We start from the raw sequence: 16,584 nt of genomic DNA, 5'->3' as shown, positions 1-16,584 counted from the left end.
ATTCAATCTGGAGATATTAAGGGGATGGTCTGAGGAGTAGCTTTATTAGGTTCAATTTTATCAAAGAATAGGAAAAATATTCATCAGTGTTCATACAAATCTGTTATTTCAGATTTCCTTGGTATATTTTCTTTAGAGCCATATAATGTTAAGAACCCGTGATCCCTAACTTGGTAGGTACCACGCAAACCTTGTAACAAGCTACTTACAGCCCAGTTGGGGTGTGAGATATTAGGGGGAAAAAAAAAGTATGTGTGTGTGTATATATGTGTGTGTGTGTGTGTGTGTGTGTGTGTGTGTGTGTGTATGTATGTCTTTGCCCCTGGCTCCTGGCACAGAGCTCTGGAACCCCTTGTAATTTCCTAAGTGAGAAGTACACTAGGAGCATCATGTTTTAATGAGGTGACTCTGGGTGGGCTTCTGGATGGCTTCTGGTTGGAGACTGGTCACCAAAAAGACCAAGCCATGATTTGAAGCTTGGAAATTTCAGCCTCATACCTCATCCTCTGGAGAGAGAAGAGTTGCTGGAAATGGAGTTAATGATTGATTATGTGTACTGGAGAGAGTCTCCATACAATCCAGTAGTGGAGAACTTGGAGAATTCCCAGGTTGGTGAAAATGTTCGCACCAATAGGATGATTGACCCTGGTTCCACAGGGACTGATGCTCCTGTCTAGACCTTGCTCTCTGTATCTCTTTATCTGGCTGTTTTCCTCTATCCTTTATTATATCCTTTAATAAACTGGCAGACATAAAGTATTTCCCTGAGTTCTGTGACCTCTAGCAAATTAATCAGACCTGAGGAGGGGGTTGTGGCAACCTCCAATTTGTAGATAAATTGGGCAGAAGTTGTGGGAAAGGCTTGGATTACTACTTGGGATTGACGTCAAAAGTAGTAGGGGGAGCAGTCATGTGGGACTGAGCCCTTAACACTGTCTAGGTAGACTGTCAGAGTTGAGTTAAATTGCAGAACGTCTAGCTGATTTCACAGAGAATTCCTTGCTGTGGAGAAAAATCCTCTCCCATTTGGTGGCAGGAGTGTCAGAGGTGAAGTATTCTGTGTGAGCAATAAAGGAGACAGAAAAGATGGGAGTAGGTAGACCAAACTGGATTTTTCTAATATAGTAGAAGACACAGCAAGTCAGCAAACAAACCATAAGTATTAGGGTTTGAATTCAGTAAGGGTGCTGTGGGCGTGCCCATGAGGAACCCCTGCCCAACCACACAGAAGATGACACGAGTCCTGAGAAATGTCTGGGTGTAGCAGGTCCAGAGGAGGGAGAACGAGGATCTTTTGACTGAGGGAATAGTGGCATCCATCTCCTGCCCTGGGTACAGGTTCATTGTAAACAATACGGTAGAGTTGGGTTGGGCAGTAGGGGTGCTCATGAACGGTTGTAACAGAAACAGTTGCACTCAAGTTTTAGGGTAGAGAATTCCTGCTGTGGGCACGAGGAGGTCTGGAGATTGGAAGGAGAGCTAGGGTTTAAAACAGTTCAGGTGGGACTGATTATGACTTGACCTGGGAGAGCAGAAAGGAAAGGAATTCTTTGCTTCCCAGATGCTTCATGTGAGGCTCTGGGAACACAGATTCCTACCCCTGTGAAATCTCCAGGTGGTGAGAGAAGACAGATGATAAATAAGCAGAAGCATCATGTGGCAGCTGGTGACAAGCTCTGTGACAAAAATAAATCAAGGAAGGGAGATAGCAAGGGATAGAATGTGAAGTCACACTGGTCATTCAGTACCTGCAGACTGTTGATTAATTTATCCTTTAAAAAATGCTCTTGGTTATTTCCCTCTGGTTCAAAACTCTAGGGAACAGCAGTGAATTAAACAGCAACCCGCCCTGACCTCACAAAGCTTTCATTCTGGCAGGGGAGACAGGTAATGTACACTAAAAATAGATCACATGTGTAGATGTATATCTAAGCACCAAGGAAAAAATAAAACCAGGAAGAGGGATAGAAACTGCTCAGGCTGATATGTTAAACTTTCAGTTGGCCAGGAAAGGTGGCACTAGAAAATGGAAGACCATCATGGCAGTGTGTGAGCTGCAAGTGCAGACACTGAGGCAAGAGGTGCCTGGTGTGTCTGAGGAGCCCTGAGCAGGAGGTGTGGCTGGACAGAGGGTGGGGTGATGTCAGTAGACTATGTAGGCCTCATGGCCCTGGTGAGGATTTTGGCTTTTCAAGTTAGATAAAAAGCTGGTAGTGGGCTTTGAGCAGAGGTGTGATGTGCTCTGCCTAATTTTAAAGGCTCCTTCTGACTGCTGAGTGGGAAGCCAACTGAAGAAGCAAGCAGAAGATCAGTCGGGAGGTGATTCCCACAGAGCAGGTGGGCTGACAGGGCTCCAGGTAGGGTGCCAGCAGTGTAGGGGTGGTGACAAGTGGTCAGGCACTGGAGGAGAGCTGACCTGGATGCTGACGGACTAGATGAGAGTAGGAACAAGAGAGAGGAACCAAGGATGGCTTCAGGTTTCCCCCCGAGCATCTGCGAGATGAATTGGCCAAGTACTGAGATGGTACAAGGCAGAGGGAGTCGTAAGTTTAGTGTGACCATGGAGACACTGGATAGAAAGCAGGGAAGGGCAGCGGTGTGGCTGAAGCTGTTCCCTGCATGTGGGCAGTGTGGAGATGGTGTAAAGCCAAGGGATTAGATGGTATCTCCTAGGGATAGATGCCCCTAAGAGAGCAAGAGTGTCTGCGGACCCTGCACTGAAGAGATGTGGTGTTTGGAAGTATGGAAGCTGAGGAGGACCAGCAGTAGGGAGAAGGAAGGAGTGGTAGCTTAGGTGGGAGGGAGACGTCAAGAGAGGTCATTGTTTGAGCGGGAGAATGACATTCTCCTTGGTGTGCATAAGCAGCCAGTGAGGAAGGCATTGCAAAAGTAAGCTGGATGAAGAGTAAGGATGGATGACTTGACTTAGCCAGGTGAGCACCAGAGAGGACAGTGAAGGTTTGTGCGAGAGTGACTGTAGTGATGTGCCGCGGTCCTAAGATGGGGTAAAGAGGGAATTAAGGCTGATGCATCATGAGCTCTGAGGCATAAGATGTTGAAAAGGCATTTGGGCTTGGCAGTCCTGCTGAGGTCAGGAAACTGGGAATTAGGGTCCTTGGAATTAGGTCATAAGATGGAATTAGGGTCCATCTTTCCTAAGAGGAAAGATGGGTAGATCGGGAACAGGCAGCTTTGAGAGGCGCTAAAGGTACAGATGTGACCAAATTTGGTGTTGTCTTAAGTGTGGGTGGTAGGGTATACAATAGGAAGTCAGGAATGACTTGAGGAGGTTGGGATAGGCCACCTGGGCGTATGGTGGCCCCTTTTGCTGAAGTAAGAGACACACAGACAGGAACATTTTTAAGTTGGTGTGAGGAAGTAATGAATTGATAGAGCAGAATCTTTAATTCTGTATTCTTTCATTATGCTTTGTGTTCACGTTCATATATAGTCAGGAAAGCCGTGATTGATTCCTTTGCTGCTGCTGCTGCTACTAAGTCGCTTCAGTTGTGTCCGACTCTGTGTGACCCCAGAGACGGCAGGCCACCAGGCTCCCCCATCCCTGGGATTCTCCAGGGAAGAACACTGGAGTGGGTTGCCATTTCCTTCTCCGGTGCATGTAAGTGAAAAGTGAAAGTGAAGTCACACAGTCGTCTGAGGTCTTTTCCCTCTTGTCTTCTAGCAGAAGTAGGCTGCTAGAAGACAAGTCATACTTGTTGATACATCTCCCCTTTATGCTCACAAGGGTCCTGGTTTGGTTGATATCCGGTCACTTTAATTATAACAAAAAGTCATGTATTAATTTTAGTTGTTCAGTCACTAAGATGTGTCCAACTCTTTGCAACCTCTTGAACTGCAGCGCGCCATGCTTCCCTGTCCTTGACTGTCTCCTGGAGTTTCAACAAACTCATATGCATTGAGTCAGTGATGCCATCCAACCATCTCATCCTCTGTTGCCCCCTTCTCCTTTTGCCTTTAGTCTTTCCCAGAATCAGGGTTTTTTCCAGTGAGTTGGCTCTTCCCATCAGGTGGCCAGAGTATTGGAACTTCAGCATCAGTCCTTCCAGTGAATAGTCAGGATTGATTTCCTTTAGGATTGACTGGTTTGATCTCCATGTTTTCAAGAGACTCTCTTCTCCAGTACCACAGTTTGAAAGCATCAGTTCTTTGGCACTCATCCATCTTTATGGTCCAACTTTCACATCTGTACATGACTACCGGAAAAACTGTAACTTTGACTATACAGACCTTTGTTGGCAAAGTGATGTTTCTGCTTTTTAATCTACTGTCTAGCTTTGTCATAATTTTTCTTCCAAGGAGCAAGCATCTTTTAATTTCATGGCTGCAGTCACCATCCACAATGATTTTGGAACCCAAGAAAATAAAGTCTGTCACTGTTTCCGTTTTTTTTCCCCTTCTATTTGCCATGAAGTGAAGGACCAGATACCATAATCTTAGTTTTTTTGAATGTTGAGTTTTAAGTCAGCTTTTTCACTCTCCTCTTTGACCTTCATCAAGAGGCTCTTAGTTCCTCTTCACTTTCTGCCATTAAAGTGGTATCATCTGCATATCTGAGGTTGTTGATATTTCTCCCAGCAATCCTGATTCCAGCTTATAAGTCATGCAGCCAGGCATTTTGCATGATGTACTCTGCATGTAAGTTAAATAAGCAAGGTGATAATATGCAGCATTGATGTACTCCTTTTTGCAGTTTTGAACCAGTTCATTGTTCCATGTCCAGTTCTACCTGTTGCTTCTTGTCCTATACACATTTCTCAGGAGACAGGTAAGGAGGTCTGGTATTCCCATCTCTTTAATAATTTTCCAGAGTTTGTTGTGATCCACACAGTTAAAGGCTTTGGCGTAGTCAATAAAGCAGAAGTAGATGTTTTTTGGAACTCCCTTGCTTTTTCTGTGATCCACCAGATGCTGGCAATTTGATCTCTGATTCTGCTGCCTTGTCTAATCTAACTTATACATCTGGAAGTTCTTGGTTTATGTACTGCTGCAACCTAGCTTGAAAGATTTTCCCCTTGGACAGCAAGGAGATCAAACCACTCAGTCCTAAAGGAAATCAACCCTGAATATTTATTGAAAGGACTGATGCTAAAACTGAAGCTCTGATACTTTGGTCACCTGATGCGAAGAGCTGATTCATTGGAAAATATGGAGTTTGGATCATGGTTGGAACATGGTTCTTTATAGTAGTGAGAGTTTCATGTTGTGGACTTAAACTTGGCTGGGAGATGTATCCTGCTGGCAGCTAGTTGTGTAGGCAAAGAAATGTCACAAACCCAGTTGTCTTGCGTAAAAAGCCATAGCATGACTTAAAGGTAGTTTTAAAAGCAATTTTTTATTTGAATTAAGACTATTTTATACTGTAAGAATTATATACTAGTGAATTGAGATTTTTTTGGAATACTTTGAAACTAGCCTTATACTTGGGTTATATAATCTGTATGACCTTGAATAAGAAATTAAAGTTTTCTGTGGCCTTATTTCTTCAACTGCAGAAATAGGTGGATTGAAATCTCTCTGGACTGCCTTAGCCAAGCCATGCTGCTCAGATCTTTATTTAGTCTTTTTAAAGTCTTCCCTGTTATAAAAATAAATTGTCTCCATTGTGGAAAATTACCAAAATCTGTAAAGAGAAAAAGAGGGTAAAAATGGCTCCATTGATTAAAGGCAATCACTGTTACTATTTTGGTATACTGGTGTATGCCTTTTATATTAGCCCTTTTAAAAAGCAGTGTACAAACAACACCTGAATGTGTACTGATTATAAAAGATCCAGGACTTCCCTGATGGTCCAGTGGTTGGGAATCTGTTTGCCAGTGCAGGAGACGGCTTTGATCCCTAGTCTGGGAAGATCTCACCTGCCTTGGGACAGTTAAGCCTGTTGCACTGCAGCTACTGAGCCCATGCTCCCTAGAACCCATACTCTGCAACAAGAGAAGCCACTGCAATGAGAAGCCTGCACACCATAGCTAGAGGAAGCCTGCATGCTACATCGAAGACCCAGCACAGCCAAAAGAGAAAAAAGGATCCAGATCCTTCTGGATCCTAGTCCAGAAGGGTTGGGAATGAAAAGTACCTATCATTACTCCTTACCCTGCTGCTGCTGCTGCTAAGTCGCTTCAGTCGTGTCTGACTCTGTGCGACCCCATAGATGACAGCCCACCAGGCTTCCCCGTCCCTGGGATTCTCCAGGCAAGAACACTGGAGTGGGTTACCATTTCCTCCTCCAATGCATAAAAGTGGAAAGTGAAAGTGAAGTCGCTCAGTCGTGTCCAAGTCTTAGCGACCCCATGGATTGCAGCCTACCAGGCTCCTCCGTCCATGGGATTTTCCAGGCAAAAGTCCTGGAGTGGGGTGCCATTGCCTTCTCCGACTCCTTGCCCTGAGGGCAGCCTATTAGTGATTTTGACTTTTCTGGATCCTTTCCCACATATTTTGGAGAGATAGAGAGGGTATTAAAATTTTTTTTTTTTTTTATCATAATCCGGATAATTGTAGGCTTATACTTGTGACTTAAAAAAAAACCAACAGAATTTCTTGGACTTGTTTCCTTGTCAGTGCATCAGTTTTATGCTTCTATTTTTTATTTTATTTTATCATTTATTTATTTTTGACTGTGCTGGGTCTTCGTTGCTGTGTGGGCTTTCTCTTCTGTGTCAGGTAGGGGCTGTTCTCTAGTTGCTGTGCACAGGGCTCTCATTGCAGCGGCTTTTCTTGTTGCAGTGCTCTAGGGTGCACAGGCTCAGCAGTTGCAGCACAACAGGCTTGGTTGCCCCGCAGCACATAGGATCTTCTCAGATCAGGGATCAAACGCATGTCCCCTGCACTGACAGGCAGATTCCTAACCACTGGACCACCGGGAAAGTCCGTTTTATTCTTTAAAATGGCTGAATATTGAGAATTCCTTAGCTGTCCAGTGCTTTGGATTTGTTACTTTCACTGCTGTTGGCCAGATTCAAGCCCTGGTTGGGGAACTAAGATCCTGCAAGCTGTGCAGCGTAGCCAAAAAAATTTTTTTAATGGCTGAATGCTATTCTTGAAATAGATACATGATACTTTAACAATGACTTTTTGATAAACATTTATGGTTTTCCAAGTATTCAGCATTTTAAGTAATGCTGTAGTCATCAACTGTGAACATATATATTGCATAGATATTTCTGGAGGATAAGTTTCTGTAAGTAAAATTGCTGGCTCCAAGAAAATGCCTATTTCAAATCCCAGTGCTAAGTTACTCTCCAGAAAGCTCATTCCACCAGGAACATAATCTCTCTACGCCCTGGTCAACACCAGATTCCTCTTTTAAAATTTCCTCCTAATTTATGTTAAAATATAAAATTATATTTTGTAACTTTTGTAGTTTTAGCTAAGGTTGAACGGGTTTTTGTTTGTCTCATTGGATATTTTACTTTTTTTCCTATGGATAGATTCCTATCCTTTGGGTTTTTTGTAGGTATTCTTTTTGAATTACTAGTACCAATCATTTGTTATGTGTTGCCCTGTTTTCTCTTACACCATCACTCATCTTTTTACATCTCCTTAGTGTGTTTTATCACACTAGAATTTAAACTTTTAATGTAGTTTTTTCTTTTTTTCCTCAGTATTTAAAAAACGTAGTTGTGTTGTTATTCACACATAAAATCACTTTCAGTATTATTTTTTTCAAGATAATTTTTAAAAAATGGAATCACTAAGCTAAAGACTGAAAATATTTTCAGATATTTGCTGCAGTCAGCCAGGACCTAAGTTGCACCTCACCAAGGGTAGGCATGAAGAAGGTCATGACCTACCAAGTGGCCAGGTTTTCTTTGAATCTCAGGATAACTTCTAGTCCTTATCTTGAGGGTCTAGAAACTCAATTTTGTTGTCATAGACAGCCACTACCCATCCACATCCCCTCAGTGCCACAAAGAAGTGGACACACCAGTGGGCTAGTTTATTTAATTGCTGTGAGAAATATAAATTAGTAAATAAGGGTAACAGCAGTGCATGAATTGCTCGAACTGGCATACATTTCTTCCCTGTAGGGACATAGAAGTTGTTAATCTGGCATTGGGAAAGGACCTTAACCAAGGCCGCTCAGGATGCTTCTCACCTGCTCAGAAATTGTAGCATTGTCCTCACACCCAAGCCTCCCTTGTCCCTAGAGGCTGCTGGGGTCCTGCTCCTTATAGTTCCTCAGAGCGTTCCATTTCTGGTGTCCTTCAGCTGACTCCCATTCATGTATCCTCATTCTATAGGACACATGATGCATTCCCATCAGAAACATGTGTGGTCCCTGGTGCATATGTGTATGTCAGGAGCTTCATTTAAGAAAACTTAAAACTTGGCTAGTCTGATAGGGGAATTCATGCAGTTATTTTCTTTGAGGGAAAACATTTTTATACAATAGAGTGGTATAGGGTGAAACAAACCTCTGAATGAATTGTTTCTCTTCAGGTGGTGATCAATGGAGGGGCCACGTCCAGTGGTGAACAGGACAATGAAGACACCGAGCTCATGGCAATATATACAACAGAAAACGGCATCGCAGAAAAGGTACCTCTTTCATCAGCCCCATCCATTCACCCACTACTATACAAGGAAGATCCTATATAAGGAAGTGGGTATCCATCTGGAGTTTTTGTCTCTTCCTTTCTGAGTGTATATGTGTTTGTGTTCTTTATAATGGAAATAGAAGGAGTGATAAGGAATAGTACTTAGAAATTTTTATTGTTTTAATGGCAATATTTAAGTGAGAACCATGTAGAGGTCTTTAACTAGATATTTTTAAACCTCAGCCAGGATCCCATAGTGAAGTGGTTAGGAGTTTGAGGTCTGTCGTTAGGTCTGGATACTAATATGACTCCAATCCTGAGGGAATTACTTAAGCTTTCTGGGTATTAGTTTCCTCACCTCTAAAATGGATATAAAAATATCAGCATCTGCCGTAAAGTTGTGGGTATTGAAATAATATATATAAAGTTATTAGCATTGTGCCTGGTACATACTGTTCAATTCTGTTCGGTCGCTCAGTTGTGTCCAACTGTTTGCGACCCCGTGGACTGCAGCACACAGTACATACTGTGTACAGTAAATAAAAGACGCCAGTAGATAAGTTATGTAGACTGTGAAAATGCCTTGAACAAAGATATTTGAGAATCACACACGGAAGTGGGTGATCCCTCATCCCATCTGCTTGGCAAATCAGTCTGTGTGACCATAGAATGTATGACCATATTCATAGGGGCCTGGAGAAAGCTGCCCAGAGAGGATCCGCATGCCGTAATTTCTTTTTCTCTTTGTATCTGCTACTGTGTCTGATACATGTGAAAAGTATAATAACATGGAATTTCCAGACTGCTTTGCAGCCCTTAGACGTCTCAATTTCATTTGAGTTTCATTTGACAAATTTTTAAGACAGATTTTATTTTTTATCATTAACTTATATAATGATGTGTTATATTCTAGAATTGCTATATTATACTATAGACAGTGTATACTGTGTATTCTAATAACAGACCCCTGGGAAGTTGATATATACAAATATAATTCCTAGCTCAGGTACTAGTGCAGTAAGTATACAGTACAATCACAAAAATGGTAAAGAACAAAATAAATTATGTTGAAATTCTTAAATAATCAAATTTTTGTGTCTGTAATTTCTTTTTCTCTTTCTCTCTTTTTCTTTCTTTTCTAGTTTGGGAGATGGAAATTTCATTTTTGGCTATCTTGACCAATATTGCTGTTGTTTGGTCAAGCTATTATAAGTTACGTGAATCTTAATTATAGATTCATGCCAAGATGTTGAAATTTCTATAGTACTGATTTCCGAGTTGCTCCTCAGAGCATGGAGATGGGAACAGCCATTGTTGAGGCTTTGGTCTGCAGCAGAGACTCTTTACATAGGGCAGGATCTGGGAGCTTACTCCTTATCTGGCTTGAGTTTCAACATCCAAGAGACACATTTTGTAGCAAAGTGCTTCTGTCTTTTACAGACTTGTTGAACTCCATCCTAACCACAGATATTTGATCCTTAATCAGAGAGTCACCAGAATTTCCAGGCTGAAGGCTGTCATGATTTTGGATGTTCATTATCCAGGAATTGATGGCTCTCTTTTGAAATGATTGATAGAGTATTAATTTTTCAGGTTGTAAAATATCTGTAGGTGTACCTTTTACTGATCTGCTGGCAGGAAAAATGTCTAGTACGGTAATGTTAGCACGTTTATGCTAGACATTTATTGTTCGGGTGAACATTTTCTTTATCATCTGAACTTTAATAGGTGTGTATTTCCTTGAACACTAGTGAAATAGAATATCTTCCTATTTTACTGGTCCTTTTTCTTTTCCTACGAAATGGCAAGAATAGTAACAGTTCTCATACCTTGAATAGTGCCAAAGGTCCAGACCCTTAGCTTCAGCAGCCTGTCACATTTAGTCCTCTTAGCAACCCTGTGAGAAAGGTACCATCACTATCCTTGTTTTAAAGGTGAAGAAAATGAAATATTAGGTCTTTTGTTGTCTTGAATTTGTGTAAAGAAAACTTGACACCAGAGATTTTACTCTTTGGGATCTTGCTTTTCAGATGGCATTGAAAGGCTCTCTGAACACTTGACTATGAAATAAGAATGAACCATTCAAGGAAAGACAAAAGAACTGAAAGCAAGAGATTCTGTCCCAAGTGTTCTCCATATCCGTAGGGTTTCTTAGCTATTCATTTTAATGTACTTACTTATTTTATTAAAAACTTTGCTTTTCTGGTGTCCATTAAAACTCTTGAATTTCTTTTCTTTTTTTTTTTTTACTGCAAAGAAAATTTTATTTTATATATATTACTAGTCATGAATTTGTCATTATGACATAAATGCTGCCCAGTGCCATTAAGCAAATGGCATGACCATTTTATGTCCACAATTCACTTCTCTATTTACAAACATAGTTTTCATAATTTATAAAAGTGTATCTCTCAGTGAAGGTTGAACATTGAGATGCAACCTAGCATCCATAATATCTGCTGTTCTGCAAATATCAATGTAGGACAGAAGTATTTATTCCCCTTTCATCTGAGTGACCTTACGTGGGAAAAAAAAAAATTCTGGCTAATCTGATATTAGCTATAAGAGACTCATTTTGGAATTTGCTCAAAGGGATTTTTTTGCTGAAAAGACCAGAAGGTTAGTGCCCCAGATCATCAATCATAAGTCCGTAGGATGATGTTGGGACTCATTTCCAGTACTTTCTTAGTATGGACCTCAGTATCATTAGGATTCTTCAGTTAGGGAGGCTGAGGGACTTGAACTTCATAATGAGGGTGTTTCTTTTTTAAGTTTTAACCTTTTTTGATTTATGAACCATGCAGATTCTCTCTCTCTCTCTTTAACACCAAAAACATTTTGTATTGGGATATAGCCAATTAACAATATTGTGATAGTTTCAGGTGAACAGTGAAGGAACTCAGCCATATGTATACATATATCCATTCTCCCCCTAATCCCCCTCTGTCCAGGCTGGCACATAACATTGAGCAGAGTTCCATGTGTATACAATAAGTTTTTGTTGGTTATCTGTTTTAAATATAGCAGTGTGTACATGACCTTCCCAAAGTCCTTAACTATCCCTTCCCCATGGCAACCATGAGTTTGTTTTCTAAGTCTGTGAGTCTCCTTCTGTTTTGTGAGTAAGTTCATTTGTATCATTTTAGATTCCACACATAAGGGATGTCATATGATATTTCTTCTCTGTGTGACTTACTTCACTCAGTATACACTCTCTAGGTCCATCTATGTTGCTGCAAATGGCCTTATTTCATTCTTTTTAATGGCTGGGTAATATTCCATTGTATATATGTACCACATCTTCTTTATCCATTCCTCTGTCAATTGACATTTAGATTGTTTCCATGTCTTGACCATTGTAAACAGTGCTGCAATGAACAGTGGCATGCATGTGTCTTTTCAGGCCATGTTTTTCTCTGGGTATATGCCCAGAAGTGGAACTGTGGGGTCATATGGTAGCTCATAGTTTTAGTTTTTTAAGGAACCTCCATACTGTTCTCTGTAGTGACTGTATTTTACATTCCCACCAACAGCACGGAAGGATTCCCTTCTCTCTACACCCTCTCCAGCATTTGTTGTTTGTGGATTTTTTGATGATAGCCATTCTGGCTAGTGTGAGGTGATATCTCATTGTAGTTTTGATTTGCATTCTCTAATAACTAGCAATTTTGAACATCTTTTCATGTGCCTGTTGGCCATCTGTAGAGAAATGTCTATTCAGGTCTTCTGCCCATTTTTGAGTGGGTGGTTTGTTTTGATGCTATTAAATGTCATAAAGAAAGAAAGAAAGTGAAGTCACTCAGTCATGTCCGACTCTTTGCAAACTCATGGACTGTAGGCTACCAGGCTACTCCATCCATAGGATTTTCCAGGCAAGAATACTGAAGTGGGTTGCCATTAAATGTCATAAACTCTTTGTAAATTTTGGAAACTAATCCCTTATCAGTCCCATTATTTGCAAATATTTTCTCCCAATCTGTGGGTTGTCTTTTTGTTTTGTTTATTGTTTCCTTTGCTGTGTAAAAGCTTTTGAGTTTAAGTAGGTCCAGTTTGTTTATTTTTGCTTTTGTTTCCATTAGTCTGGGAGATGAGTTAAAAAAGACATTGCTGTGATTTATGTCAGAGTGTGGTCTGCCTATGTTTTCCTCTAAGAGTTTATAGTGTCCAGCTGAACATTTAGATCTTTAATCCACTTTAAGCTTATTTTTGTGTATGGGGTCAAAGAATGATCTAATATTTTTTACATGTGGTTTTCCATTTTTACTAGCATCATTTACTGAAGAGACTGTCATTCCCACATTGTGTAGTCTTGCTTCTTTTGTCATAGATTAATTGACTATAGGTGCATGGGCTTATTTCTGTTTTTTTTTTTTTATCCTGTTCTGTTGATCTATTCCTATTTTTGTGCCAGTACCATACTGTCTGGTTGACTGTGGCTTTGTAATATAGCCTGAAGTCAGGGAGCCTGATTCCTCCAGCTCTGTTTTTCTTTTTCAGGATTGCTTTAGCTGTTCATGGTCTTTTGTATCTCCATACAAATCTTGAAATTTTTTGTTCTAGTACTGTGGAAAATGCCATTGGTAATTTCATAGAGATTGCATTGAATCTATAGATTGCTTTGGGTAGTATAGTTATTTTAACAATATGAGTTCTTTCAATCCATGAACATGGTATATCTTTCCATCTGTTTGTCGTCCAATTTCTTTCATCCGTATCTTAACGGTTTCGGGAGTACAGGTCTTTTGTCCCTTAGGTAGGTTTATTCTTAGGTATTTTATTCTTTTTGATGCGATAGTAAATGGAATTGCTTCTTGTAATTCTCTTTCTAATCTTTCATTGTTAGTGTATAGAAATGCAACAGACTTTTTGTGTATTAATTTTGTAACCTGCAAGTTTACCAAATTCATTGATGACTTCTAGTAATTTTCTGGTAGCATCTTTGGGATCTTCTGTGTATAATATATCATCTGTAAACAGTGACAGTTTAACGTTTTATTTTCCAATTTGGATTCCCTTTACTTCTTTTTCTTCTCTGATTGCTGTAGCTAGGACTTTCAGAACTATATTGATTAAAAGTGGTGAGAGTGAACATCCTTGTTTTGTTCCTGATCTTAGAGGGAATGCTTTCAGCTTTTCACATTAAGTATGATGTTAGCTGTGGGTTTGTCATATATGGCCTTTATTATGTTGAGGTTTGTACTCTCTGTGCCCACTTTCTGGAGAGTTTTTTTTTTTTTTTTTTTTTAATAATTTATTTCGGAGGCGGCAGGACGCGCGCGGCCCGGCGCAGAGCGCCGCTCAGGCCTCACGGCCCGGCCACCCGCGTCGACCCGCCCTCTGCCCGCCGCCCCGCCGCCTGGCGCGGCGCGCCGGGAAGCGGAGTCCGCGATAGCCCGCCCGGCCGCCGCCGGCCTGGAGAGTTTTTATTATAAATGAGCACTGGATTTTGTCTAAAGCCTTTTCTGCATCTATTGAGATGATTATATGGTTTTTATTCTTCAATTTAATTGATTTACAGATGTTGAAAATCCTTGCATCCCTGGGATGAATCCCACTTGATCCTGGTGTATGATCTTTTTAATGTGTTGTTGGATATGGATTGCTAGTATTTGTTTTGCATCTATGTTCATCAGTGATACTGGTCTCTAGTTTTCTTCCTTTTTTTTGTCATATCTTTGCTTTAAAACGAGTTGGTAAGTATTCCTTCCTCTGTGGCCTTTTGGAACAGTTTCAGAAGGATAGATGTTAACTGTTCTCTTAAATGCTTGATAAAATTAGCCTGTGAAGCTGTTGGGTCCTGGATTTATGTTTTTGGGGAGGTTTTTAATCATGGTTTCAATTTCAGTGCTTGTGCCTGATCTGTTCATATTTTCTTTCTGTTTCTTCCTGGTTCAGTCTGGGGGCACTGTACCTTTCCAAGAGTTTGTCCATTTCTTCCAGGTTGTCCATTTTATTGGCATGCAGTTGTTCATAGTAGTCTCTTTTCATTTCTAATTTTACTGCTTTGAGTTCTCTCCATTTGTTGTTTTTTTTTAATGAATCTGGCTAAAGGTTTATCAATCTTGTTTATCTTTTCAAAGAACCAGCTTTTAGTTTCATTGATCTTTGTGATTGTTTTCTTTGTTTCTATTTCATTTATTTCTGCTCTGACTTTTATGATTTCCTTCCTTCTACTAACTTTAGGTTTTGTTTGTTTTTCTTTATCTAGTTGTTTTAGGTGTAAGGTTAAGTTGTCTATTTGAAATTTTTTCTTGTTTCTTGAAGTAAGATTGTATTGTAACTACTTTTGCTGCATCTAGTAGGTTTTGAGCTGTTGTGCTTGCATTTTCATTTGTCTGTAGGTTTTTTTTTTTTTTTTCTTTTGATTTCTTCAGTGAACCTAGTGGTTGTTTAGTAGCATATTGTTTAGCTGCCATGTGTTTGTGTTTCTTAGAGGTTTTTTCCTTGTAGTTTATTTCTCATCTCATAGCACTGTGATCAGAAAAGAAGCTTGATATGATTTCGATTTCCTTAAATTTGCCAAGGCTTGCCTTGTGGCCCAGCATGTGGTCAATCCTGGAGAATGTTCTGTGTGCACTTGAGAAAAATGTGAAGTCTGCTGCTTTTGGATGGGATTCTTTATAAATAACAATTAAGTCTAAGTCGTCTAAAATATCCTAGGTGGCAAGAATACACAGAAGAACTATAGGAAAAAAATCTTAATGACCCGGATAATCACAATGGTGTGATGACTCACCTAGAGCCAGACACCCTGGAGTCCGAAGTCAAGTGGGCTTAGGAAGCATCACTACAAAGAAAGCTAGTGGAGGTGATGGAGTTCCAGCTGAGCTATTTCAGATCCTAAAAGATGATGCTATGAAAGTGTTGTACTCAATATGCCAGCAAATTTGGAAAACTCAGCAGTAGCCACAGGATTGGAAAAGGTCAGTTTTCATTCCAATCTCAATGAAAGGCAATGCCAAAGAATGTTCAAACTACCACACAATTCACTCATTTCACAGGCTAGCAAAGTAATGCTGAAAATTCTCCAAACTTGACTTCAACAGTATGTGAACCGAGAACTTCAAGATGTTCAAGCTGGATTTAGAAAAGGCAGAGGAACCAGAGATCAAATTGCCAACATCTGTTGGGTCATAGAAAAAGCAAGAGAATTCTAGCAGAACATCTACTTCTTCTTCATTGACTACACTACAGCCTTTGACTGTGTGGATCACAACAACCTGAGGAAAATTCTTAAAGAGATGGGAATACCAGACCACCTTACCTGTCTCCTGAGAAACTTGTATGCAGGTCAAGAAGCAGCAGTTAGAACCAGACATGGAACAATGGACTGGTTCAAAATTGGGAAAAGACTATATCAAGGCCATATATTGTCACCTTGCTTATTTAACTTTTATGCAGCGTGCATCATGTGAAATGCTGGGCTGGATGAAGCACAAGCCAGAATCAAGATTACAGGGAGAAATATCAATAACCTCAGACATGCAAATGACACCACCCTTATGGCAGAAAGTGAAGAGGAGCTAAAGAGTCTCTTAATGAAAATGAAAGAAGAGAGTGAAAAAGCTGGCTTAAAACTCAACATTGAAAAAGCGAAGATCGTGGCCTCTGGTCCCATCACTTCATGGCAAATACATAGGGAAACAATGGAAACAGTGACAGATTTTATTTTTGGGGGCTCCAAAATCACTGCTGATGGTGACTGCAGCCATGAAATGAAAAGACACTTGCTTCTTGGAAGGAAAGCCATGACAGAGCTAGACAGCATATTAAAAAGCAGAGACATCACTTTACCACCAAAGATCCGTATAGTCAAGGCTATGGTTTTTCCAGCAGTCATGTATGGATGTGAGAGCTGGACCAATAAGAAGGCTGAGCACCAAAAGTTGGTGTTTTTGAACTGTGATGTTGGAGAAGACTCTTGAGAGTCCCTTGGACTGCAAGGAGATCAAACCAGTCAGTCGTAAAGGAAATCAGTCCTGAGTATTCATTGGAAGGAGTGATGCTGAAGCTGAAGCTCCAGTGCTTT

General features: G+C 40.4%; 1 protein-coding gene across 2 annotated transcripts in view; it reads left to right on the top strand.

Annotated features, from left to right (window-relative positions):
• Positions 1-16,584, top strand: part of SLC23A2 (solute carrier family 23 member 2) — a 143,982-nt gene that overhangs the window by 63,882 nt on the left and 63,516 nt on the right. For both annotated transcript variants that reach the window (XM_061436583.1, XM_061436584.1), the window contains exon 3: positions 8,458-8,556. In XM_061436583.1, coding sequence (XP_061292567.1) covers positions 8,458-8,556 — 99 coding nt within the window. The remainder of the gene's footprint in view (positions 1-8,457; positions 8,557-16,584) is intronic.

This window comes from Bos javanicus, chromosome 13 (assembly GCF_032452875.1).
Source record: "Bos javanicus breed banteng chromosome 13, ARS-OSU_banteng_1.0, whole genome shotgun sequence".
In the NCBI taxonomy this organism is placed as follows: Eukaryota; Metazoa; Chordata; class Mammalia; order Artiodactyla; family Bovidae; genus Bos; species Bos javanicus.
This window is presented reverse-complemented; position numbering and strand designations above follow the sequence as displayed.